The sequence below is a fragment of the Vicugna pacos genome, chromosome 6, assembly GCF_048564905.1.
Source record: "Vicugna pacos chromosome 6, VicPac4, whole genome shotgun sequence".
NCBI lineage: Eukaryota > Metazoa > Chordata > Mammalia > Artiodactyla > Camelidae > Vicugna > Vicugna pacos.
Genome location: NC_132992.1, coordinates 62832731 through 62859712, shown reverse-complemented (window position 1 = coordinate 62859712; position 26982 = coordinate 62832731). Strand labels below are relative to the sequence as shown.

Genomic DNA, 26982 nt, shown 5'->3' with positions numbered 1-26982 from the left:
ATTTGTTTCTCTGTATCATTTAATCTACTGTTGATTCCTTTGAGTATATTTTTTATTTCAGTTACTGTATTCTTCATCTCTGTTTGGTTCTTCTTTATGTTTTCTAATTATTTGTTAAACGCTTCCAACTTCTCACTTTGTTTACCCGTCTTTCTCTCGAGTTCTTTGATTATCTTTACAATCATTAGGTTGAACTCTTTACTGGGTAGATTGCCTATCTCCACTTCACTTAGTTCTTCTTTTGCGGTTTTATCTTGTTCCTTCATTTGTGACATGTTCCTCTGTCATGTCAGTTTGCTGTTTTTATTCCTTTGTGTCTGATAGGTTTATTGCATTTCCTGACCTTGGAGAAGTGGCCTTTTATAGATGTCCTATGTGTGCCAACAGCCCACTTCCCTCTGGTCACCAGGGCTGTATGCTGTAGGAGTGCCCCCTATGTGGGCTGCATAGGTCATTCTGTTGTGGTGGGCTGACTACTGTGGGCCATCTGGTAGGTGTACCTGGCCCCCAGCCTGGTATGTTGCCAGGTCCTGCCTTGTGTAAAAGCTACTGGTCACTGGTTGATGGGGCCAGGTCATGAGGCAGCTGACTGTGGAAACCCAGGGAGTCCCGGGGCTAGTGCTTGCTCACTGGTGGGCAGAGTTGGGTTTTGGAATGGGTGGTTATAGGATCAAGGTTCCTGGATCTAGTGTTGGCCTGCTGGTGAGTAGGACCAGTCAGTTCCTGTCATGGCTGACTGCAGGTTCTCAGGTGTTCCAAGGCTGGCGCTGGCCCACTGTTGAGTGGGGCTGGATTCTAGGGTGGCTGGCTGAGGAGTCCAGGGTATCTCAGACCTGATGTTTGCCTGTTGGTGAGTGGAGCCAGTTCCTGCAGTCTCTGGCTGAAGGGCCCAAGATGTCCCAGAACTGTTGTCAGCCTGCTGATGGGCAAGACCAGGCCCACTGGGGTCCTGGGGCTTTTGCCAGCCTGCTAGTGTGTTGAATGAGTCCTGATAAGGCAGGCTACAGAGCAGTGGTGATTCTGGGGTTGGTGCCTGCCCATTGGTGTGTGAGTTGGTCCCTGGGCTAGTGCTGGCCCTCTGGTAGGCGGGGCCAGGTTCCAGAGTCTCTTGCTATAAGACGGGGGTCTGGGAGCTGGTGTCAGGTTGCTGGTGGGGAGGGCTGAGGTGCATGGGATCCTTGGGTGAGTGCTGACTCACTGGTAGGCAGAGCTGGGTCCCAGGGTCTCTGTCTGCATTACTCTGAGGGGTCCTAGAATTAGTGTGTTACTGGTAGGCGGGCCTGGAGCCCAGGGGATCTTGGGGCTGATGCCTGCCCACTCATGAGCAGGGCTGAGTCCTGGGTTCTCTGGCTGCAGGGCCCTGGGGGAGGTGGGCTAGTGCCTGGGTACTGGTGTGTGGGGCCATATCCTGGCCCTCTGGTGGACAGGGCTGTATCTGGGGGTGGCTGTGGGCTCAGGGGATCTTAAGGCAGCCTGCCTGGTGGTGGGTGGGGCTTGCCTAGTTGCTTGGCCTAAGACTTACCAGTACTGGTGCTGACAAGCTGATAGGTGGGGCCGGATCCCGGTGCTAGAGGGAGGATTCCAAAATGTTGCTTGCCAACACCAGTGTCCACATGGTAGAACGAGCTCCCAGTAATGGCTGCTGTCAGTGTCTTAGATCCCCAGGGTGAGTTCCAGTTGTCTTCTGCCTCTCTGGGAGAGTCTCCAGGATCAGCAGGTGGGTTTGATCCAGGCTCCTTTCAAATGACTGTTTCTGCCCTGGGTCCCAGAGTGTATGAGATTTTGTATGTGTCTTTGAAGAATGGAGTCTGTATTTGCCACAGCCCTCTGGTCTCGTGACAGTAAGCCCCACTGGTATTCAAAGCCAAATGTTCTGGGGTTTTAACATTTTTCCTGGTACAGGATCCCAGGGCTGGGGAGCCTGCTGTGGATCTTGGACCTGTGGCTCCTTGTGGAGAACTTCTGCAGTTGTAATGTGGGTTGCCTACTCAGGGGTATGGGTTCTGACTATGCTGCAACTCCACCCCTCCTACCCATCTTGTGATTCCTTCCTTATATCTTCAGTTGTAGAAGATCTTTTTTGCTAGATTCTGGTCTTTCTCATCAATAATTACATTGTAAATAATTGTAATTTTGGTGTCCCTGTGAGAGGAGGTAAGCTCAGGGTCTTCCTTCTCCACCATCTTGGCCAAGCTCCTTGAGTATGTGATTCTTGACTTTTGGTGTATAATGCTTGTTGGACCATTCACATACGTTGACCTGCCTTACTCACATACCTTTCAGGGCTCTCATGGACAGCTTCACAGCTTCATACTGCATAATATACAGGCTTTTAATGTGAAAAATAGTCAGTTTCTCTCACTAAGATTTTAAGTTTCTTGAAAGTGGAAGTAATCTTAGATTTTTGTTTTCTCTGTAGGACCCAGTTACCTGTTTATATTCAACTTATTTCTCCTAATATTTCTGTCAATTTCATATGGCAAAAATATAGTGGTAATATTTTATCTTTTATTGAGGAAAGAATTGTACTAACAAATGATCTGAGATTAGTCACAGAGTCTTAAATTTGATGAATGTTCTTTCTTAAGTTTTAACGTCCTTTTCCCACCAATGCTTCATTTCCATTATAGTTTAGTAAGTATGTGACAAGTAATGTTTTGCTAACCATTACAATGAAAATATTAGTGATTAAATTTTGTCTTATGGAAGACACAGCTGCTAAAGGAGATGTGGATGTAGAGATTCCAGTTAGAAGCCTTGAGCTAAGTTTTTCTGAATCTCTCTCCCTCCAAATGTACAGATTGTTCATATATGAAGAGTTGAATATGTTTTTTGGTCTAAGGAAACTTTTTCAAAGTTATAAAGGCATGCATATATTATTATAGAAAATATAGGTGAATGTTACAGAAAGACATAAAAAAATCACCCCTACTCTCAGCTCCAGAGATGACTACTGTTTCAAACATTTTGTTGAATATCTTTAAGCTTTTTTGGGGTGAGGGGGTGGCTTCATTCATATGGGATCATAATCTTGAAAATAATTCTAAATTTATATTTAAATTGACTCCCAGTTGTTTTTTTTTTTTTTGGAAGGGCTAATTCTATCCTGTTCATCACTATGAGTAATTTATATTAATTTGCCTTTTTATGAAGTCACATCAAGTAATTGACTTATTCAATTAGTAGTATATCTCCTGGTTAGATCAGTGCTTCTTGAGCAACAAGAATGAAATACAAAGAATATAAAGCAGTGCTACGAGAATATTAGGTGGTATGTCCTCCGTTTCAGTGTCTTTTTTTTTAATATTGAAAGCTGAGCCAAAACATTTTTGCTTGTAGTTTGAGGAAGGAGATGCTCATGCTCAGCTTCTCTGCATTTTGGAGAGTGATTGGTTTATGACATACTGTGGTCACTTCTCCAGTTCCCTTGCCACCCTTCTATCTTCCTGGCGAAAGGAATGCAGACAATTGCTGACTAATGCCAATACAAAGATTTCTTGTGTTCATAGAAGGATTATGGGGTAGTGGAAGAGAACAGGTTTGGAGATTTGCTGCTTTCTACCTGTGTGTGACATTTAGCTAGAACTTAACCCTTTGGAGTCACAGTTAAGTCATCTATAAAATGGGAGTAAACCCAAACAGGAGAGATTAATGTGACAGATAAATGAGATAACCACTTTGTCTTCAAGTCTTCAGTCCCACCCCTTGTTTCATTCCCTTCTTCCTGTCCATGCCCTACTGTGACCATGTCTCCTTTGTGATAACCGTCAGGCATGAATTGTCCTAAACTTTCCGCCCCGTCTCTCATCCTGTATACGTCCATAATGTTTTCTATCACTATTTAGTATAGTCACAGATTTGTGTAACCATCACCATAGTCTAATTTTAGAACATTTTTATTCAAAAAATAACCCTATACACATTAGCAGTCACTGCCCATTCCTCTCTCTGCCCTTTCCCCGCAACCCCGGCAACTGCTAATCTACTTTCTGTCCCTCTAGATATTCCTGTTCCGGACATTTCGTGTGCATTTTCCACCATCTCTGTATCTGGGTAGCATTTCCTATACAGACACTAGAGCTACACTCTCTGAATTTAAATCCTGGCTCTCTCCTTTACAAGCGTCTGACCGTGAACTTGTCATTTAATTTGTCTCTGCCTTGGTTTTTAGTTTGTAAAGTAGAAGATAATAATAGTACTAACATATGGGGTTTTAAAAGTTAAATGAGTTAACATGTGGAAAGCACTGAAGTCCCCAATAAGTGCTCTATAAATTTTAGCTGTTGTTATTATGCTATGATTGGTCATGTTTCTAATTAATTCATTTTGAAATTTTCTGTGTTGGTATTTATTGTTTCAGTGTTAACAGCTAACCTTCAAGTGTAGAAAGATAATTCAGGTCAGTTTTAGTATTGTGTCCTAAATCCAGACTTTAGAATTTAGCCATTGTAAACTATTTCCTGTCACAAAGACTTACTTGGTGAAAAAACACTGCAGCATTTGGTGGCGTAATTATGCATCTTCATTTGGCACTTTGGTGTATTTATTTGAATGAGACATGATGCACCCATCTGATTTAAAGTGAAAGTAAATCTAGGGCACTCGTTTCTGAAAACCAAATTGGTCTTCATTTAAGTAAATTGGTTTCTTGACAAGTTACATTTGAAACAGATTTTTTGGACACATCTCTTATAGATTTCTAAGATCAAAGAGGAGATGTGTTCCTATAAGAGAAATTCATAGTACCCCCCAAACATACCCACCACTGCCATCTCCATAGACGAGGAAGCTCTGAGGCTCAATTTAAATGATCTGCAGGATAGTAAAATGAAGTGTGAGAAATGTCTGTTTAAAGTAGTTATCATTGGCAAAATAATTTTCAACATAAAGGCGAATCAAATCTAGATTAGGACATAAGAGAGAGATTGTGAAATACCAGATAAGATGCTAGTGATGCTGGGCTGGGAACCAGAAGTTCTGGGACTAGGACTTGCTGTCAATTGGCTGAAGCACACGCCACGTAAGTTCTTTGGGCAACAATTTTCTCGTCTGTAAAATGGGACAGTGGGATTGGAACAGGTGTTCTCTTGGGGCTTATTCAGAGTGAAAATCCTTTGGTTTATTTCTCATTAACAGCAAACAAGATACTACAAAACATTGATCAGTTCTCTGTGCATCAGTAAGGGAAGGGCAGGGCGGAGAAATCACTAGATCTGTGTTTTCACTGCTCTTTTGCCCGTTCTTATCGTCCCTGCCTCGGCTCCTCTAGTTTCACAGTGAGATGGCTGTTTTCTGATTTGTATTTTTGCATTTCTGCCATGTGTATTTGTCTCCTTTACAGGCAGCTCTGACTTGTGATACCTTCAAAATCTTACTAAGATTATAGTTACAGATGGTCTGGCTGGGCAGCGTAGCTCAGGACTAAAATCAGCCTTCCCTCGGGGGTGGTGGAAATGGAAGCTGGCATGCCCAGTGTTCCAGTGTGTTCTGAGGCCTCTTTATGAGTAATTGTATTTTCTTAAAAATTGCCTGTGAGGTAAATGCATGTGTGTAAATCATTTCTGTGACTAATTTTGATTTTAAATTTGGAATTCTAGTTTAATAGGGGAAAAATATATTCATACCCGATGCATAGTAAATTGTGACTTAAGAGTACAAATACTTTAAAGTGCTGTTCTGTTGGTAACTAGGTGGTTTTGTATTTCATATTCTCTGCCAGTGGTTCCCAGCTGTGGGCTTCAAAAGATGAGGGATGTATAGTCATTGTAAGGGGTTCAGTCATTCTATACGAATCCCTAAGCTGCAGGCTAAATAAATAGGCATTGGGCATAAATGTAGTGTTTTTCAAATGTATATAGGTGCTTGTGACTAATGAAGCACAAATTTATTTAAAAGCATTTACTGAATTCAGAAAAATCTTTTGTCCTTGTGTTTTCTTTAATGATATCAATGATACAGTTGCTAGCACGTAAAGATCCACTAACACTTTAAAGCCTTCCGAAGGAAGGTCCATATACTTGAAGCTTAGAAAGCAGTCTTCTTTAAAACTATGTCAAGAAGGTAGTGCAATGGTCAGATGAACCACCTGATATCATATGTTTGTTTAGAAACATGTATAAAGTCCTTTCTGTTTTGGGTAAAATGTAATTTAAGCAATCTTTGCCTTTTCATTTAGTGAAAACCACATCATTTGTTTCTGTAATGGTTTTCGGGCATTGGGTCTCAAGACAAAATGACAAATCTTCAGAAAAGGCCTCAGGACTTTGTTCATCCTAACTAAGATGGCTATCTAACTTCTAAGGAATGGATATTGATGTCATTTCTAAGATGATTATTTTGTTACCTGAGTTGGTATCATGCTTAAAATAAGACATACGCTATAGAAATTGAATTCAGTTATTGCTGAAGGTTCACAAAATGTATTATCTTCTCCCAAGTGAATAAGAAGATGAGATTTATTGATATTTGTGACAAAAAGAAATATTGAACATTGGAAGTGTGATACCAGGTGATGCCATGACATGAGCGTGTTTCTGGCCATGAATGGAGCTATGTTCTGTGACAGCTTGCAGCAATCCCTGAGTTACCTTTGCAGTTTCTGGGTAAACTTTGAGCAAACTTGTGTGTTTATACCCAGTTACTTACCCTGCATACTGTTAGTTACCTTTGAAGGGTGAAGGGATGCGGTTTATCCAGAGATGGTGGTTGTTAAGAAAGAAAAGGATTGTGGCCTTTTGATGTGGACCCAAGTTATTTATTTATTTATATTAAAAATTTTTTTTTAATGGAGATACTGGGGATTGAACCCAGGACCTTGTGCATGCTAAACCTGTACCCTACCACTGAGCTATATCTGCCCCATTATGTGGACCCAAGTTTTATGAAATCCCATGGGGCAGTTTTGAGATCCAGGGTTCTAATTGACTAAAGACTTTCAAGGTTCTTTTGTCCTATTGTTCTTTCATTGGAAAGGAAATAGTATCACACTCACATTTATACATCTCTGTATAAAATGTTTAGAAATGGTATCATATGGATATTGTATAGTTGTGATAAATGTCTTGGAAAAATGGGAAAACTTAAGCAGGAGGAAATAGTTTATTTTTACATTTTAGAATGTTCCATTTAAAAGCAGTTAAACTGGTTCGAGCTGAGGGTAGAGGAAACGGTGCTAGATGGTTTAAAGGCCATAGCTATTATGGTGAGTGACTGACATTTTGTTTTGAATTGTGTCTGCTGATTTTTTTAGAACCAGAAAATTTTTTTTTAAAAACTACCTTTTCTACCGTGCACCCAGATAAAACAGTTTGTTATTCTAAATTGAGAGTTAAGGCTTTAATTTTTATTTAGGTCTGTCAGTCCTTCAGACATTTGACTTTGGTTATTTATTCAAGATTTATGTAGAAAAGAGGAAAAGCCGCATCAATAAGAATTGATCATTTGGATCAATAAATTGAAGAGGAAAATTAGAATTATTTAAATTTGACTGCATAAGATCAGAGTCTGCTAAATTAAACAATAAAACTTTTATTAACATTTCATAAAAATTTATTAAAAGTAAACATTCTACTAAATTAAAGTACTTCTCTCTGGATATGTTCTTAGTTGTCAACTGATTGTGGTTCAAGAGGGCACCTTGGTGAGATTTCTTCTTTGAAACTGGCTTGGCAAATTGAATTAAGCCTTATGTCACTTGCTCTGAAGGCTCAGCAATGTCAGCATAATGTTGGTGGACAAACAGCGGACCAGTACATCTCAATATATGACCAATATATGACATAGAACTATCCACAGAACTTGATTTATCAGGGAAGTGATGTTTGCAAAAGACAGCTTTTAAGCCTTAAATTTGAAAAATGAAGATAGCCCAAGTCTAACTTTAAGTCTGTGTTTTGAAAAATTATTATCAATGGCTTAAAAAAACACATACTTGTTGAAAAAATGAAAACAAATTGGTGTATATTCTTTCAGACTTTTTTCTTTGTCTGCATTTGCATGTGTCTATACTGGTTTATTTTTACAGAAATGAGACCATACTCTCTGTATATTTATTGTGTGTTTATTTCCCACTTTAAAGTTTGTCATATCGTTTTGCTTTTTTAAAAAAATGGCTGTACAGTCTTCCAAGATGTGAATATGCCATAATTCATTTAAAATCATTTACATATTGACATTTGAGGTATTTCCAGTTTGTTGCTGTTGTAAACAGTGCTGTGAGAACTGCCTAATACACATCTCTCCTTGTGTATAGGTGAGTGTATCTGTGGGATAGATTTCTAGAAGTGGAATGTTGACTGAAAAATAAAGTTTGGTAGATGTCACCAAATTGCTTTGCAAGTAGCAATTTACATTCCTAGAAGGGTATCTGAGCATATGTGTTTTTCCCCCAGTCCCAGGATGTTCTCAGTCCTGTTAAGTTTTGCTCATTATATGGGTCAGAAAGTGGTATCTTATTCTTATTTAAAACTATATTTAAAAAAACAACAGATAATCTGAGTTTAGGAGTTGGAACATCGTGTCTTGGAAATAGTTGACCATCATTGTTGGTTAATCTGATAAAGAAAAATGTTTACAAACGAAATTAGTTTCTGAGGCAGGCAGCTTCACTTCCGTTGTAGTTGGAGAACCTTCTGTCATGTGAAGCTCGGCTGGTTCATATCCCTAGAGTCCTTCATTAAATTGTTATCCTTCATGTTCAGTAACATCAGAAACTTTGTCAGAAGTTATTTCTTACCAGGTGCGCAAGACCAGCTGTTTTGAGGACAGCTTGCTGCCCTGAATGCAGAGAAAGCTGCCTTTGACTTGGCAGTTACTGCAGCTGTTTTCAGGTGCTTTTGCTCTCTGCCAGTGATTCTCAACCAGGGGCACTACTGCCTCCCAAGGGACATTCGGTAACGTCTGGAGACCTTTTTGGTTGGCACAGCAGTGGAGGGGTGGGGACTTGAGGAGGAGATCACTGCGGGCATCTAGTGGGTAGAGAGGCCAAGGATTCTGCTGAGTACCCTACAGCTCACAGAACATTCACCCACAGTAAAGAATTTTCTGGCCCAAAATACCAATCGTGTTGAGGTTGAGAAACCCCACTCTACACTAAGAAGTTAATTAAGGTGTTCAGCCTTACAGCTATTTGATTACTTGTCTTAAACTGGGACCCCCATTTCTTGCAGCTTCATGCCAGCTCTGCCTTCAGGATATCAGGATGTCGCTTATCTAGAGTGTCTGGCGGGTGACTCTGTGACTACCCTTGGCTTCCTCTGGGGACTGTTAGAATTTCCAGCTTTTTCATATTTTGCTCAAAGGTGGAGACGGGCAGAGTTAGGTAGAGCTTGGCAAAGTAGAGCCTGGTATAGAGTCAACTTCTGAGTTCTGGCAGGGATTCTGGTAATTTCTGCCCTGGAATTGGCTAGTAATTATTTCACTAGTAAGTACTTTTCCAGTCAAATGGAGAAGTAAACGCACCTCCCCCCTCAAAACAAAACAAAACAAAAAACCAAACAAAAAAACCCCAGCAAACAAAAACAAAACACCTGGTGTACAAGGAGAGCCTGAAGTAATTATCCTTATTCCACATTTCAAGTTTGTACTTGACTGGGGCTTGCATAAAAGAAAACTAACTGGTATGACTGTCCTGAGTGCATTTCCAGTGAAGAGGCTGGGACAGTCCAAAAGAATTTTGAGTCATCAGGTCCTTTTAAAACGCCAGATTCTTTCCGTGGGGTTAATTTAAACCTGTTGTGACCCTTTAAAAATCCTCACAAGAGGCCTCAGCATCATAAGAACATGGAATACTGCTTGTTTAGTGGAGGTCTTTCTAAAGGGCACCTTTATATTTGGCAACATTTCTTACGTTATTAACCGTCACGTAAGAGAAAAACAGGTAGGGATTTTGGGGTCCTTAAGAGGAAGGAACAGCTGCTTAGGGTAAAGATTCCCATGAAGTAAGTTTCCTTTTGGATAAGGATGCTCTCCCGCTGGAATATAAGGTATATTCTTTCCTCCTTTTCCCTGACACATTAGGTTTAGACTAACCATCTGAAGTGTATATCAAGGTGTAAAAATTCAGTGTGCTGTTTACTTAGGGTATGAGTGCAATTCTTGTTCACGGGTGGTTAGTTGTAAGTCCGGTTATTGAAGAACAGAGAGTGGTTGGGTTTCTTTTATGACCGCAGAGTAGAAAGGTTATGGGCTATTCCAAGGGAATGGGGACTTTCCCCCTTTGTTAATCGTTATCTCTCTGTCTCCTTTGTTTCTTTCCTTGCATTAGTTTGGTGCCCCACCTCTGATAAACATAAGATGTAAACCACAATGTGAGCCACGTATGTCATTTAAAATTTTCTAGTAGCCAGATTTTTTTTTAAAAAAATAAAAAGAAACAGATGAAGCTAATTTTAATAATGTTCTCTTTAACTCAGTGTATCTAAAATACTATTTTAATATGTAACTGATATAAGAAAGAGTTCTTTCACATTCTTTTTTCTATACTCAGTCTTTGAAATCTCATGTATATTTTATATTTACAACACCTCTCATTTAGGACTAGTCATATTTCAGACTCTCAATAGCCACATGTGGGCTAGTGGCTATCATATTGGACAGCAGCCTTTTTTTTAAATTAAAGTATGATTGCCAAATGAAAGTTGTATATATTTAAAGTGTACAGTGTCATGTTGTGATATGTGTATGCATTGTGAAATGACCACAGTCAGGCTAATTAACATATCCATCACCTTACATAGTTACTGTTCGGGTGTGTGTGTGTGATGAGAACACTTGAAATCTCTTCTCTTAGAAAATTTCAAGCATACAATATGTTATTATTAACTGTAGTCATTGTATATTAGGTCTCCAGAACTTACTCATCTTATGGCTAAAGTTTGTTCTCTTTGACCAACATTTCCCCATTCCCCTCCGCCACCAGGACAGCACAGTCTTAATTGGTCTTTTCAACTCGGGAAGAATTTTTATTTTATAAGTTACAGGACATTCAGACAAAGGCATTCATAGACTAACACATATTATTTAAGAAAAAAAAAATCTTAACCACTCGTTTATGATATTCCAAATATGTTGTTTCAGCATTTGTAATTGATAGCATAAATTGGCCTGGATTTCATTGTGTTTGTGGCTGTTCATATACCAGTTTTCCAGTGATGTGTATTCTTTAAAAACAAGTGTATAGCTGAGAAAAGCATCATCCAAGGAAAAAGAAAATGACTCTTACTTGAATTGAATTTTAGCATACTCTGATACAGATTTTCTAAACCTCAGTGTCATTGAGAACTTGTTGATAGTTAAGAATTAAGAATTTGGGTATTTGGTGACCAGCATTGAGTGTGGTGCTGTAGTACAAATCCATGAAGAAGAAAATGGGTTCTGCCTTTATTAAGACTTTGCAACTTGAAGGTAAGGCTTGGTTAGATTTAAACTTGTACTTCAGTAAATGAAACGAGTTCTGAGACATAGAGTTTGTCACGGGTAAGGGTATGTGACAGGCAGTGGTATTTTAAAAGTGAATCAAATATTTTCATGCTCAGTTTTTACTTTCCAGATATTCTACTGTGAGCTTGTACTGTTTTTTATAATCAGAAATACCCACCCCCACCAAAAACGGGGGGGGGGGAAACTAGAAGGAAAAAGAAGCATGAAACCAACATAACCAAAATCCTCAGTAATGCACAAAAGCGAAGAGGTTTGAAGACTTGGAGTCTAATCCAGGTTTTTTCGTTAATCATCTGTATGATCTTGGTCAAGCCAGTGAACATCTTTGGGTCTCCATTTCTTCACCTGTAAAAGCAGAAATTAAGTTGATTAGGTTCTTTAGGTCTTTGGTCATCCAGTAATACCATCCCATGATAGTTCTCTTGTAAGACTTTGGGGGAAATTTTTAGAAGCAACATGTAGCCTGAAGAGAGTCTTGGGAGCTTCTCCTGAAATCATGCACTGAATGAATATTTATTTAAGTACACTGCTAAGTGCCAAACAATGTCCTTTAGCTCTAAAAAAATTTGTCCTAAGTAGGAGTGGGGGTTGCACTGGTGATAGGAAGGAGGAATGAAGCAAAAAGATGAGAATGAATAATAGAAATAAAGTGAGTATTTACATAGAGTTGTATAAGTTAAAAGGTGCTTTTTTATTTAGTATCTCATTTAATGCTATTTAATATTTTGGAGATATGTAGGAGAATATAAGGAGGTAGTTGGGACCATGTGAAAGGCAAATAAATAAGAGGAAAATTTTCAGACCTTGAGAGTTCTGTAGTAACACAATATTTGGAATAATCTGAGAAAAAAAAATATTTGGACTGAATCTGAGAGAATAATTAAGAAAAAATGATTGTGTTGAGCTGACCAGTATGAAGGGGGAAGCCTGAAATTAAATATTGAATTTTAGAAATAACAAGAAGGATTTTGGGGGATGGTAAATATATAGAGGTTATACAGTTGAGTTTATTACTGGGGTTAAAGATGTTTTGAAAGCTGAATGACCAATTTGTGAAGTAGAAAGCATTAAAATCACAAATACGTTAAGGTCCTCAAAGCAGATACTCCTCTCAGGTTTATATGGTTGTCTCTGAAATGCTTTTCAGAAACCATTGGATTGATACCCACACGCCCGCATCATTGGCACGGACCCTGTCCGTTTATCCACGCTTAACCACTCTGTTTCCCTTCTGCTTTTTAACCATTTTCAAGCCCCTATTCTTCTCCGAATGACTAAGCTTAGAAGAAAAACATCTGTTGCTCTGGAGAAAGACCAAACATTTCAGGGAGGCAGGATAAATTGTTTTAATTGTTTAATTACTTTAATTCCAAATCTGATTTCCTTGTGGAATGTATCACTTTTCTCTTATTTTAAAATGTCTTAACAACTTGAGCTAATATTTATTTTCACTTTCAAGTGATACATTTCACTGGTGGCATTATGGAACTCGAGATGCTATGTTAAAGTATTGGTTTTGTCTTACTTTTCTGGACGAATGACTTCCTCTGATTCTTCCTGAACTGGAAGCCGTATTTCTGCAAGGGCCTGGGTACAGGTGTAGCTTTATGGGCAGCTGTATTTAAAATAAATTATTTGCTACAGAAACACATGGGTTTGAGAAAGCTCAGCTCTATTCATGTTATCTGTTGGTCTCATAGAGGGTTCAGGATACAAACATAATTAAATATAATTCTAGGAGGGCAGATATTATTGCATCCTGTAATCTAGTTAAGTGCAGTAGGAGGGGTACAAGCAGGGGGCCCCTGCAGTTTGAAGGAAGGGAAAGATCGCATCAGGTTGAGGGAATCACCAGGAAAGGCTTTGTGAAAGAACATCACGAAAGTGATATTTGAGAGGGACCTGTAAGGATGGATGGAGATGGAGTTTGGAGGGGGAAGGGACCAGAACAAAGTCGGGCAGGGGAGTGAAGGCTTGCTTGAGGTCTTTTAACTGAATCACTAAACCACAGGTCACAATTTGGATGGAGTGTAGAGTTTATATGGGATGATGGAGAAGGAGGAGGCAGGAAAGCAGAGAGAGGATGGGAAAGAAATTGGGAGGGGAAGGAAATGGAGCGTGGGGGGCCGTCTCCTGATTTTTCCAGTTTTATATCCTGACATATCCCAGATGATAGTGTTGGTAAGCAGTTTGTGATGACAACTTGCAGTGTGTACTTTAGTTTGCATCTCAAAATAGGAATATTGGCATATATGCAGAAGAGATCTTTATGTATGGGGAAGAGAGGAGAAACTTAATGAGGAATAGAGGGTTTCTTCTGAGATTTTTAGAGAACCTATTATTTGTGCAAATGTTTCCACTTAAGAGCATCGTGGAAAAAAATTGCTTCCTGGTAGAAATGTTTAAGGAGTGTGTGTGTGTGTGTGTGTGTGTGTGTGTAAGAGAAAGAGAGTGGGGAATTGGGAGAGGGCAAAGGGGAAGAAAAGTAAGGGAGAGAGAACTGAAAAGAGGGGTTGGGGGAGTAGCTAGAACTCAATCTCCCGAGGGCACATTTTTTAGAGGAAGTGCCTTTGGTGGGGCTACTTCACCACAGAAGTTTGTCAGAATATGGATAACCATACAGACTGCAAATGAATTCCAAGTTATATATTACTAAAAATGGAAATACATAGATTTTTTTCCCTCTACCTTAAGAAAAATAGGTAAAGAAAAAAAAATGGAAGAGAGTGTTCGCATTTCATAGTGCATCTTGTTGAACTCTGTATGTGAAAAGTATGTTTTTACTAGAATGCTGTAGCTGAGTACCAGCTCTTCTGGGAATCAGAGAGCTATCAGGCCAGAATCCTACAAAAGGAATTGGGACAGGACATTCACTTTTGTGAAAACAAAGCAGGTGAAAAAGCTATTCAAAGAAATGAACGGTTGACTTTGGATATAATAATGACTTCAGGAGAAAGGTTTTTTTCCCCTTCTTTTAAAGTGCTGAAAAGTTATGTCTTAAAGTAAGAAGTGCAGTTACATTGTCCCTTCATACGGGAGAGATGAAGAGATGCAGAGATGAACAAATCTGCCCAGTTTGCTGCGGGCAGCTCCTCTTTGCTGCTTCCATCTCCTGCACATTTAAAAGAACCTACTGGCTTATCTGTTTTCATTGTGAATTATGGAAATATTAGGCTATAAAAATTGAGCTTTGAGGTGCCCCGGTAGTGTTCTCTTGTTATCTTTGACTAGCCTGAGAACATTGTGAAGGACCCAGCAAATATACTTGGCCTAGATTTGGAACCTTGTTGTGCCTGGCCTTCCTGATCTTTTGAGAAGGTTTTAAATACTTTTCTTTGGTCTGAATTATAACATTGTTTCTTGTGGTTCGGAAAACCATCTGTAATAGCCTCATTCTTGTCATTGCCTCAGTCTTAAGAAGTTGCTGTTTGCTTTTGGGTAATTGTGGGTCTTTGACACAGTTGGTGCTTGGGCCGGATGACAAAAATATTACTAGTGGTGTTGTTGCAGGCTACTTCTTTCTGAAAAGGGGGATGATTAGAAGTCCTTGGTACTCTTCTTTATAAGTGATCTGAGTGTGTGTGTGTGTGTGTGTGTGTGTGTGTGTGTCTAAGAGAAAAGAAAGGGAGGCAGAGAGAGAGGGAGAGGGAGAGGGAGAGAGAGATCGATCTTATCCATTCTGATGCCTTTAACTGCTTCTCTTGGGTCTACATTTCCAGGCTAGAATTTTCTCTGGTCCAGATCTGCATTTCCAACTACTCCTTGGTCCCTTTCACTGGTACCTCAAATTCAGCAAGCGCCAGATCTCTCTACGTTCTCTTCTTTGGAGTTTCCCCCTTTTAGGGAGTGGCACCATCATCCCTGTTGTGGCCCTTGCTGCATCTGTTGGGGCTCTGAGTCTTTCGGCTTCTAGCTGCTCAGTAGTTTGTCCTGTCCTCTCCTTTCCCCATCACTGCTCTTCCATATTTTGCCTGGCCCCCTGCGAGGCCAACATTGCCAGTGTGAGCTTTCTGTGTCACAGCTCTGTGGTAGAAAGCTCCGTTGGCGCCCACCCCCTCCTGCCCCTGAAGATGGAACCCCCCTGCTCTGACCCCTGCCTGCCTCTCTCCACGCTGCCTCCTCCCCCTCACGTACACTAGGCTTTGTCCCCGGGAGGCTGCCTGCTCCCCATCTCCGGGCTGGTGCTCCTCCCGGTGCCCTCACACATGCCGTTCTCTGGGCACGGAGAGCCCTTTGTCCTCTTGTGCTTCTGGCCAACTTCTCTTGCTCTTTCAAATCTTGGCTTAGATGTTCCTTCCTCTGGGAGGCAGAATTAAGTGCCGCCGCCTCCTCCTCCTTCTTCCTACTGAGCCTTTATCAAATCTCATGTAGTTTTATCACACTGATGTCATAATTAGGTAAATGTCTGTCTTCTCCACAAGTCCGTGAGCTCACCCTATTTAAAATTGTAACCACGCCGTCCTCCCCATTTCTCTTTCCTTGCTTTCTTTTATATTTTCCCTATTGCACTTACCCCCCTTTAATACACTGTGTAATAATGTTCTTATTTGTCATAGGACCTGTGCCCCCGTGTGCCCCCATGCTAGGACATAAACCCCACCAGGGCAGAGATCTTCGTCCCTGTCGTTCACCACTAAGTCATCAGTGCCTCCAACAGTGTCTGCTACACAGAAAATACTCAAGAAATCTTTCTTGAAGGAAATATGCCAGGGCCCAGCTCACAGCAGGCATTGGATAAATTAAACTATTGATGAACAGTTAGATATTCTAGGAGGTGTATGCCTGGGCCCTTGTCTGGTACGTAGAAGTAAACATAGTTAAATACTTTTTAGGATATTTACGCCTTCAAGTAAGTTTGTTCTTTTGTAAAAGGCTGGCTTACTCTCTATTAGTTTCAGATGTCCTAGTTGGCGAAATGTGTTTCGTGCTCCCTTCTTATATAAGCCAACACCCAACAACTGAACAAGTAAGGAAATATTTCACCAAAGCTCATGCTTGCAGAAAGCCACCTGCATGGAGTCCAAAATCACACATGCCCCCTGGCAGTAGTTTTCAAACATTGTTGGTCATATAGACCTGACGGAATTTTGTAAAATGTTGAATTTTTGAATTGATTTTGGCAAGTTTTCTTGTATGTTTAGATAATTGCAGAGCGTGTAATTTCCAGGATATTGTAAATATTGACATTTAGAGAATGTCAGAAAGAGAAGCGGGATGATGGGTACATAGCGGTTTTATTAAACCATTTTTTCTTTTCAGTATATTTTAATACAAAACAAAAAGTAAAACAAAACAAAGCAAAAATTCTGTGTGGAAAGTGTTCCCATATGTGTGTTCTGGTCTGAGATCCCTGTCCTTTGATGCTGCTAATGCCATTGGTCTTAGTGCTAGTAACCAAGTAGGGCATTCTCTTAGGTTGAACCAAATGAAATTACCTATATTTCATACAGGCTTCGGACCACTTTTGACCTATAAAAACAAACGGTTTTATATAATTCAGCCTAATAATATTTGATCGTCTGTATTGGTTTTCTCTCCACATCAGTTTCTTTTTACTAAGTGGGACAGTGCTTGATGGCTTAGGGAGAATTTTTTTCAGGTTCTTTAATCCTCATAGGCAGTCTTTTTTTTTTAAGTTGAAGTATACTCAGTTTACAGGTTGTATCAATTTCTGGTGTACAGCATAATGCTTCAGTCATACATACACATACATGTATTCGTTTTCGTATTCTTTTTCATTATAGGTTATTACAAGATATTGAATATAGTTCCCTGTTTTTTAAGTAAGATTTGTCAAAGAGATTTTTAAGTTGCTGTCAGTATGGTGCTGGGTGCTATGTAGATTGAGTTAAACATGTAGCTACGTCTTACCTTTATTGTACCAAAGACTTAAGTTATGTTTTGTTCAGCTCTTTATTCCTAAGTGTGGGCAAACCAACTGGTCAGTTCATTTTATGAGGTGTTGAATGAACAGGAGAGAATGTTCAGGACCAGACAGATGGAGCTGTCACCTGAATGGTACCTGACAGGTTTACTTTAGAGAGAAATTAATCTTCTGAAGAGCTCAGAATATGTCTCTGTGTGTTTTTGTCTTTGTTGCGAAGTATGGGAATAACAGATGGGAGACAGATACTGTTCTTAATGTTTTCTTTAGCAAGAAGGAGATTGGGATCTAGGTTAAGTGATTTAATCTGCGATCATGATCAGTCAGGATAGAGTCAGGTTCCCATGGATTCTCAGTGCCTGCTTTATACCCTGGACTAGTTCTCAAAGTGTGCTGCCCTAGCCAGCTTGGCTGCAGTCACCCAAGAGTTTCCTGGCACTCTAGTTACAAGTGTTACTTTAATACTTTTTAACATTTCAGAGGATAAATATTAAGCACTTAATGCATTTTTTTTTTGCCAAGTTACGTATCATATGCCATAAAGTACAATAGAACTCTGGCTTTGTGATAGAGACCTAGCTTCCAAATTGTCTTTTGTGAAGCTCAGTAGAGAGTTTTGCCCACGGTACAATGTGCTTTGATACTTTAGCCTCATTATAGAGAATCTCAGGCATGTTTATGATTATTTTGTGGTAGCTCATAAAAGAGTAATGATGGTAGGAAATGACCTTGAATTCATAGTAATTTTTCTGTGTTTTGGATGGGAAAAAAAGCTAAGCCATAGATTTAGAACTGCTAAGCCGTATGATTTTAGTGTTAACCTGAGTTTTGTAGGGTGACCTCATTGGTGCAATTCTGGATGTGTATTTCAAGCTCTTGGTTTCATGTAGGTGCCATGTTTATATTTTCCAATCGAGTAGTTGGAACTTAGGGTCTGGCAAAGATTTAATTTTTCTTCATGATTTTTGATACACCTTTGTACAAAATTCAGATCCTATTTAGTTACTATACTTCATTTCACCTTTATTGAAAAATACAAGGTCACATAAAAGTGGAATTATCCTAGAAAATCTAAGATGGTGTTTTTCTGATTTTTTTTTCTTGCTACCTGTAGTAAAGAATTCATTTTACATTCTGACTATAATATACACACACTCATGCACATTTACCCCCCGTTAATGCAGCAGTGCACATATAACCAATGTAAAAGTTAAATGCAATAGAACTTCGTCCTATGTTAGAGGCACTTATTTCTATTATGCTATTTCTATTCTACTTCATTTAAAAATGCAGGGTGTCACAATTCCCTAAGTTGAGTTTGAAAGAACAATGAAATAGTACATATTGCTACTATACATATGGCAAAAGTGCCCCTCTGGAAGGAATTTTGAAGACCTGTGTTGAATATCAATTCTTCTGTCAATTATTTGTATAATCTTTCTTTCTTTCTTTCCTCCATGCCTCCAGTATTTAATGGCAACTCTATGCCAGGCCCTGTACCAACTGCCTAAGGCAGCTGTAGCCCCTGCTCCCTAGAAGGTTGTATTCATAATAATAACAATGATAACTGTCACCTACTGAGCCACCTGCAAGGAGATTGTAGTAACATTGAAACCAGTAGCTACCACTTACTGAGCACCTATTACTTGCTAAATGTTGTACATTCTGTTTTCATTATTTCCCATCACAGGTTGCTGGGAGAGTGGTATAATTCTCCCATTGGATGAGAAGAGTGAGGGAACACTAAGTCAGTGAGGGACTCACTCCAAGTGTGTCTGATTCCAGTTTGTGCTTGCTTTCCACTGGACCGTTCTCCTTTTTTTGTTGGACTTAACGTCTCTGAGTTTCACTTTCCTTATTCTAAGAAAGAGAGAGAGAGAGGAGGGAGGGAGAGAGAAAAAGGAGGGAGGGAGGGAGGAAGAAAGGAAAAAAAAGTTGCATAATTGCATGCTGGATATTAGGTTGCTGAGGACCAGAAGTTGTCATATGATGTTGAGCAAATTGTTTGACAGTAGTAGTCTCAGTGTTCAGTTCTGCAGGGCAGGTGTCCACATCATAAAAACCTTTATTCAATTTGCCCTTCTTTGGTTTCCTTATTAGTAGTTTCAACAGCTGACCAAGTATTAAATAACCAAATGTTAAATGAAATTGAGTTATGTCTTTTTTTTTTTGTTAGAAGCGGGAAAACAGCCTTAAGTGAGTATTTGAAGGATCTCAAAGTTAAGTCAGATTGATTCCTTTGCTCATGTTTTGCATTAAGAGCAGTATCAGTTGGAATTCATTGTTTCTCTTAGGTAGATTTTGGCATTTTTAACTGCAGTATACATGTTTCTTAAGTACTTACTCTGTAGGACCCAGTAGTGGATAGATTAGAGACAACCTTATGGCTATGCTTTAAAATGATGATTCACATTTATTTGGCAGTTAGGTTTTTTTGGGGGGGGGTGGTAATTAGGTTTTTTTGTTTGTTTGTTTTTTGTTTTGGAGGAGGTACTGGGGTTGAACCCAGGACCCTGTGCATAATAAGCCCGTGCTTTAGCACTTAAGCTATGTCTTGCACTCTCGCTGGCAGTTAGTTTTTATAGATAATGTTTCCAACTTCTCTTTCCACCATTTTCCTTATTCCTTCTCCCCTTCCTATCTCCTTTTTCTATCACTGTAGTTTTTAAAATATAAACAAATCAGTAAAATGATAAAGACATTTTAATACAAAGAAGTAAAACAATCCTTTGGGCAGCATCCTTTAACTTGGCTATTCTTTCTGAAAGCGTTGACTTATGTCTTCTGGAGGTGTCATCTATTGATCTGTTTGCTTCTCTCTTCCCAGTTTCCTTTTGCTTTCCTTATTCTTTTCTTCCACTTTTTATTTTACTTGACTGTTATGAAGATTGAATAATACTGGTAACAATTACTAGCATTTATGGAGTGTTTATCATGTGCCAGACATTGTTCTGAGCGCTTCACTTAAATTAGCTCATTTCACCCACACACGATGAAGAAAGAGCAGAGAGGCTTTGGTGCAGAGTTTCTCCCTAACTACTCGTGTGACCTTGGGCAAAATACTTTGTTTCTACAGATCTTAGCGTCTCCGTTTGTGAAGTGTGGTGTAAGGAGATAATTTCTGTAAACCACACAGAACATTGCTTGGCTCACTTTAAAGGCTCAGTAAATGTTAGCTGTTGTTCCTTTTTTGTTATTGTTAAAGCAGATTGACAGTTCCTGAAATGTATCAAGTGCTCAGTAAATGGTAGGTATTCATATTATTTAATATTACATTCCAGATTTGCTTTTAGATGGTGTATTGAGTTTGGCTAAGGCAGATGTGAAATAGTAGTAATCTTACATGCTGTCTTAACTTCTAAATGAGATCTTTTTCTAACGAAATGATGGAGATACTTTATGACTATGATCCAGATATTTAGTAGATATTGTGGACTTCATAAAGGATACTCCTGAGTACAACCCAGTACATTAAATGGGAAGTGGGGAGATTTGATACTTGTAAATAAGCATTTTAAAATGGAATTTGGGTGATTTTTTTGGTGTGTATGTGTATAAGTAAAGTCAGAAAACAGGTTAAACAGATTCTCTAATGCTTTACAGTCTAAATGATTCACCTTGTTCTTTAATTTTCAGCTATTAGTGGACTGTTAGGTTTGTATTAAATACGTGATTTTATTCATGAATGTCACAAATGAGTCATTTATAGATTACTTTATGACTGCTAATTGTTAGTGGGTTTGAAATCAAGGAAACTTCTAAGAAAGGATGGAAACACAGTGACCACCACCAGTCTTGTAATGAGTTCTGTGTGCTCTTTAGGAAAAATAATACAGTAACATAAGGAATGGACTGTCAAAAATGGCTTTCTAGTAATATACCTGTATAGTAGAGCATCTAGTGCCTCAGAACTAATGATCAAAGCCTGGTTAATATTAATATTACTTGGGTGAATAGTTGAGTCTGTTTTAGAAGTCATAGTATGGTATGTGATATTTGAACCAATTCCAGCAGGGATTTGAAACCCTTTTATTATAGGCTATATCAACGTAAACTTTGGTGGAGGGAGCAGTGGAACTCTTGAAGCCTACAAGACATGGATTTGAATGTGGTCCCTGTTACCTCCTGTGTGTATAATTTTGAGCAAATTGTGCATCTTTGGTGCAACTCAGGTTCCTCAATTGCAAAATTGGTATCAAACCTAGCCAGCCTAGCTCCTTGGCGTGTTAGGATCATTAAGTGAAATAATATACTTTGAGGATGCCTTGAAAACCTTTTGAGTACTATACATATGTAAATTAGTATCGTTTCTACTTTCAAATGCAAAGGCATTGTTTGCAGAGTGTTCTTACTCCAGCTTGTATTTATGGCTTTAATTTTTGTTTAGGTTCATCAGTGGCAAGTATAAGCTTTAAGTATCCTGACCCTCTGTTTTTTTTTGACCACTAATTGAAATGAAGGATGTCTGCTGTATAGACGTAAATACATGATAGCAGTGCTGTTTGTGACGCTATAGTTAAGCATTTGTCAGAGTTTCCACTGTAAACTTCCCTTTGGATGTTTTTTCATTTTAGCTTGGCTTTCCTGTGGGATGAAATTACAGGGCCTGGATGTTTTTGGATGGAAACTTTTTTCTTTTTTTTAAAATGGAGAATGAATGCATGCTGTTAAAAACTGTCTTTTCTTGCACTTTATTACATTTTATTGTAAAAGTTTAAAAAACACTTGTGTAGTTTCTTTAATGGCTAAAAAATTGTGTCTCTGTGCTCAGAAACAGTTTTTCTTTGCAGTTGTAGTTTTTCCTCATAAAATGATCGCTGTCTCCAATATGTTTTCCAAGTTAAAAGGATGTAAACCATTTTTATAAACTATTTTACGATGTAAAGAACAATATCTTGAACACCTAGATACCTATTCGAAGTTAAGGAAGAGTAAACTGCTTATAATTTATAAACTTCCTTAGACCTTCATCAGTAAAAATGGTCATTGATCTTTGTTCTGCATTGGAGTAGAGTGTATTAGAGACTGGCGAAGACTTAGGATACCCTTTATATCCACAGACCCCTTTCTAATGGATGTCATGTAGAACCCTGTGGTCTGGTCTCAGATGACTGGATTGAGGGGCCACCTGACTCAAGACCATCCGTTCGATAGGCAGGCCTTTGACTGAGGCTGTAATCAGACCCAAAGGCTCTACCCAGTGAAGATGAGAGTGTGACATGTTGTACCAATCAGAAATCCTAAGTTTGAACTTGACACAGAGCAGTTAAAGGCAGGGATAGAAGCTGAAAAGACAAGAAAAAAAAATCATGTTAATGGTGGGATGAGAGTGTAGAAGTCCATAAATTCTTGCTGTTGTCTAGTTCTGTCTTTATCATTGCTTTGCTGACATTACTCTTGGTCAAGGCCACCTCCAAATCTGATGGACACATGTCTGTCAGCAACATTTGATACTTGTGCATGTTCTCCTTGAGGAAACATACTCTTCTTTGGCTTCTGTGATACTCCTCACGCTTCTTTCTACCTCTGGCTGTTTTTTTCTCATTCTTCTTGTGGGTTCTTCCTCCTCTAGTCCACTGGTACGTGTTGGGTTCTTCAGGGCTCCTTGTCCTTCACTTTCTGCACTCCCGCCAGAGGTGATCTCATCTATCCCGTTGGCTTTAAGACCATTGATAGACTGTTGACTCCCACATTTCTATCTGCAGCTCTGACCTTACTTCAAACTTTGGTCTTGTGTGTATGGTTACTGATGGGACATCTTCAAGTATATGTCTCCTAGATATCTCCAGCTTACTACATTCTCAGTGGAACACTTGATCTCCTCCCACCAAACTATTTCTTCTCTTTTTCACTTAGTGACTCCTCTATTCACCCAGCTGTTCAGAGCAGACAACTGACAGTCATCTTTGATTCCTCTGTTTCTCACTTTCTACTCACTTTCATACCCTCCCCCCAGAATGCTTACTATCAGCAAGTACTTTTGATTCTACCTCCACTGTACATCTCTCATTTGTCCACTTTGTCTCTGGTCATTATCGCAACTCCATAGCAGTAAGTAGCCTCTTATAAAGCAGTGGTCTAACTTATTTTCCTGCTTCTTCTCTTGCCCCTTTTCCAGTCATTCAACTCACAGTGACCAGAGTAATCTTTTAAAACTACAAATCATATGCTATGTGTCTTCCTTAGACTTTAGCATTGCCATGATTTTTCACTGCACCTGGAATTAAATGCAGACTCCTTACCTTCACCTTTTGCTATTCTCTCCTTACCTTGGCTTTTTTTCATGCAGTGTTTCTGACATTACTAATTAAAATTTAATATGAAAATTAGATGCTTGTGGGTGAAAACTCCTTTCCTGAGAGCTTAAACGGACTTGATTTTTCCCTGTAACTCTTATTTTTCTCTTAGTTAAATATAAACCACACCAAAGCCAAATCGCACCTGGCCCCGTCCCAGTCCCCCAAGTCTTTGATTTCATTAGATTATCTCTCAGCTCTCTTTGAAAACTTCTTTGGGTTGTTTCACTAGCATCAGGGGAATTTCTTTAAGACTACAGAGGGAGTTTTTCCACTTGTTAACAGTTTCCACACTGTTAGCATTGGATGTGGCTTAGAAGCTTTACTTACTGTTTTTGGTGACACTTTATCTTCCTGCTTCTCTGTGCCATCCCACACTGAGCTTTCTGCCTCATTGTTGAGTTTTCTTTATCTTGTCTCTAGCCACCTTATGGTTCCGTTTTTAACCTTCTGTCCTTGGTTCTCCATTTGCTCTGTCATTGAGCTTATCTATTTCTCTGACTTCTCCCTTTATGGGAAAACTCTGGAATCTCTGTTCTCTAGTTTAGTCCCTTGTTTCCAATACGATCATGAATTTCTCCTCCCTTGGATGCCCTGGAGTTACCTCACACTCCATTGTCTGCAACACTAAAATGCATGAGCTTCTTTTATCAACTAACTTCTGGTGATTCCATTTTTCAGGCAGTATCATCATTCTCTCAACCTGGAAACATCAGTAATCTTTGACTGTCTTTCCTTCCCATTACATCTAGTATGACCCCAGATCCCCTTGTTCTCGTCTTCTAAATATATCTCAGGGTTCTTTTTCTTCCATTCCTCCATTGCCATCAGTGTAGTACAGGTGCTCATAACTCTTCATGCTTGGTTTTGGTGACAGTGTTTTGATGAATTGGATTGCCCCCCTCCAGATCGCTCTGTAAGACTTACCGTGTTTGCTTCTGCCCAACGTATCTCTGCTGTCAGTGGCATGAAACCCAGATTACCCTGCCTTTTTTGAGGTCCTTTGTGGCCAGGTGTGTTCTAATTCTTCACTTTGGTTTCCTACTCCTCTCAGTCAACTATCTGCTCTGTCCAGTCATGCAGATCTTCTCATATTTTCCCTCTAGTGTGCTCACTCTTATCCTCCATGCTCCTCCTGCCTCAAATGTCATCTTACCTTTCCTTCATTCCTTTTTTCTACTCATACTTCCCCTAAGTCCCATTGCCATCAACCTCCCGGTTGCCTTCTTGACCTTAGGCTGTACCAGTGATAACAAAGGATTGACACTCAATTTGACCCATCTTATCAAAACATAAGAAGGATCAACAAATGTCAGGTGTCCCAGAACAACATGAAACAGCTAAACCTCTGTCACTACATTTCCCTGAAAAGTAAATTAAATCCAAACTGAAAGTATGTTGAGGTCTTTAATTAAGCAAGGCAGCTTAGGTGTAAAGGAGAATGTTGGAAGGCCAGGGAAGACGTGCAATCACCATTTGAGAGACTTAACGCCAACATAAAGGGATCCTTTAAATAGTAACAGAAATAACAAGCCAGTGAGGGTATCTGTATAACCCTTGGTACTTGCATTTTGTTTGGTCAAAGTGAAGATAGATGACTGCCTCAGTCTCTATTCAAGAGGAATCTACTGGGAAGATCAGCCTTCCCAGCTAGTCCCTCTAGTGTGTGTTGTAGGTATGACATGAAAAAACAAAATTGATACGCCAACTCGCTTTACTCTCTAGCACAAGTGATGTAGTGTACAGGTGCCAGATTGCCTGGGTCTGAGGCTCGGCAGGACTCCTTTCTAGCTGTGTGACGGAAAGCAAGTTACTAAATATCTCAGCTTCCTATATGAAACGTAAGAATAATAATGCCTCCTTCACAATATTATGGAAAGGATTAAATGAGTTAATACATGTAAACTGCTTAGAATAATGACTGTCTCAGAGTAAGTGCTCATTAAATTTTTACTATTATTGTGTATACATGATATGACTGGGAAAGGGTGACTCATTCAAGATTTTCAGAAAGAACTATTTATTATGAAATGGGAAATGGCTCTTCAGAATGTGTGTGGGATTTTTTTTTCTTTTCATGCCTGCTCTGTCCTTGATGACTCTTGTTTATTTTGGTTTATTCATTTATTAACAAATGGCTTTGGACATTGTTTATAGTGTTGCAGATCCTGAAAGGGCAGATTGTCTCTAGGAGATCATGGTATTTTCAATAGAAGATGGATTCTGAAAAATACTCTAATGAGAGTTCTGTGAATGAGATTCTTCTGGCCCATCTGGATTTATGAACAGTCTACATAGGTAAAGCATCTGGTTTCATCGGAAGTTGGAAACATACACATTTTAGTGTGTGCTTTCAATTCTCACAGGGAGTCTGGTGCATATTTTTCCAGATTTACGTAATAGGAGAATTTCTGAGCTCTGAATGAATGTCATTCAAAACTGCTGAGCTTGCTGCACTTGGCGTTTCAAAGAGACATAGTCATTTGCATGCAGTGCTTGGTAACTCTCAAGACTAGGCTTCACGGAGGAGCAATGGCTCAGAAGCTATTACTTGGACAACTTTGTGAACTCAGGGTGCACTGATGGTGTAAGGGAACAATGCAAATTTCTTAGACTTCAGTATAAGATATTTGATCTTTTTAAGGCCGGCCCTGGGGAATTGGATGAAGGCAGTCCAAAGGTACAAACTTCCATTTGTAAGATAAATAAGTACCAGGGATGTAATGTAAAACATGGTAAGTATAATTAACACTTCTGTATGTTATATATGAAAATTGTTGAGAATAAATCCTAAGAATTCTCATCATAAGAATTTTTTTCTGTTTCTTTAATTTTGTACCCTTATGAGCTGATGGATGCTCACTAAACTTATTGTGATAATCACTTCATATGTGTAAATCAAATCATTATGCTGTATACCTTAAACTTACACAGTGCTGTGTGTCAGTTATACTCAATAAAACTGGAAGAAGAGACAGGTATTTTCTCTTTTTATCAAGATGTGCTTTTTTTTCCTCCCCAAGATCTGTTATTAAGTCTCATCTTGCTGTGAAAGTAGACTAGATGTGGGGAGAGGGGCTCCATGTAATTTGCCCATTTTATGTTTGAAATTTCATTGTTAACATTAGACCATTGGTTGAAACCATTTTGTTATTGTTTGTAAAGTCTTTGAAATAGTATAAATAGGTTTCTTTTTGAGAGTAAACCCATTAGCTCTTTAGCATTCAGGGTAATCAACCAACACATTTTCAGAGGACAGGCAGATTTTTGTAGTTGCGTGAAGGTCACAAGCATGGTGAAAATACTGTGTGCCTTGGAGGGTTGAGGTAGGCTGTAAAGAGGGAAGTAGAGGATGAGGACCAC

At 39.2% G+C, this 26982-nt stretch overlaps 1 protein-coding gene and 1 long non-coding RNA gene across 4 annotated transcripts in view; one reads left to right on the top strand and one right to left on the bottom strand.

The window, feature by feature from the left end:
• Positions 1-26982, top strand: part of PPP2R5E (protein phosphatase 2 regulatory subunit B'epsilon) — a 132333-nt gene that overhangs the window by 30504 nt on the left and 74847 nt on the right. Inside the window, exon 1 of one of the 3 annotated variants that reach the window (XM_072963184.1) lies at positions 1607-1717. The exons of the other annotated variants lie outside the window; for them this stretch is intronic. Coding sequence (XP_072819285.1) covers positions 1636-1717 — 82 coding nt within the window. The 5' untranslated portion in view covers positions 1607-1635. Of the gene's footprint in view, positions 1-1606; positions 1718-26982 lie in introns of those variants that run through there. 3 annotated transcript variants of the gene reach the window in all.
• Positions 11367-15760, bottom strand: LOC140697138 (uncharacterized). Its single transcript, XR_012073971.1, has 2 exons — positions 15574-15760; positions 11367-11784 (listed from the first exon to the last, which is right to left on the bottom strand). It is a non-coding gene; the product is annotated as an uncharacterized lncRNA (long non-coding RNA).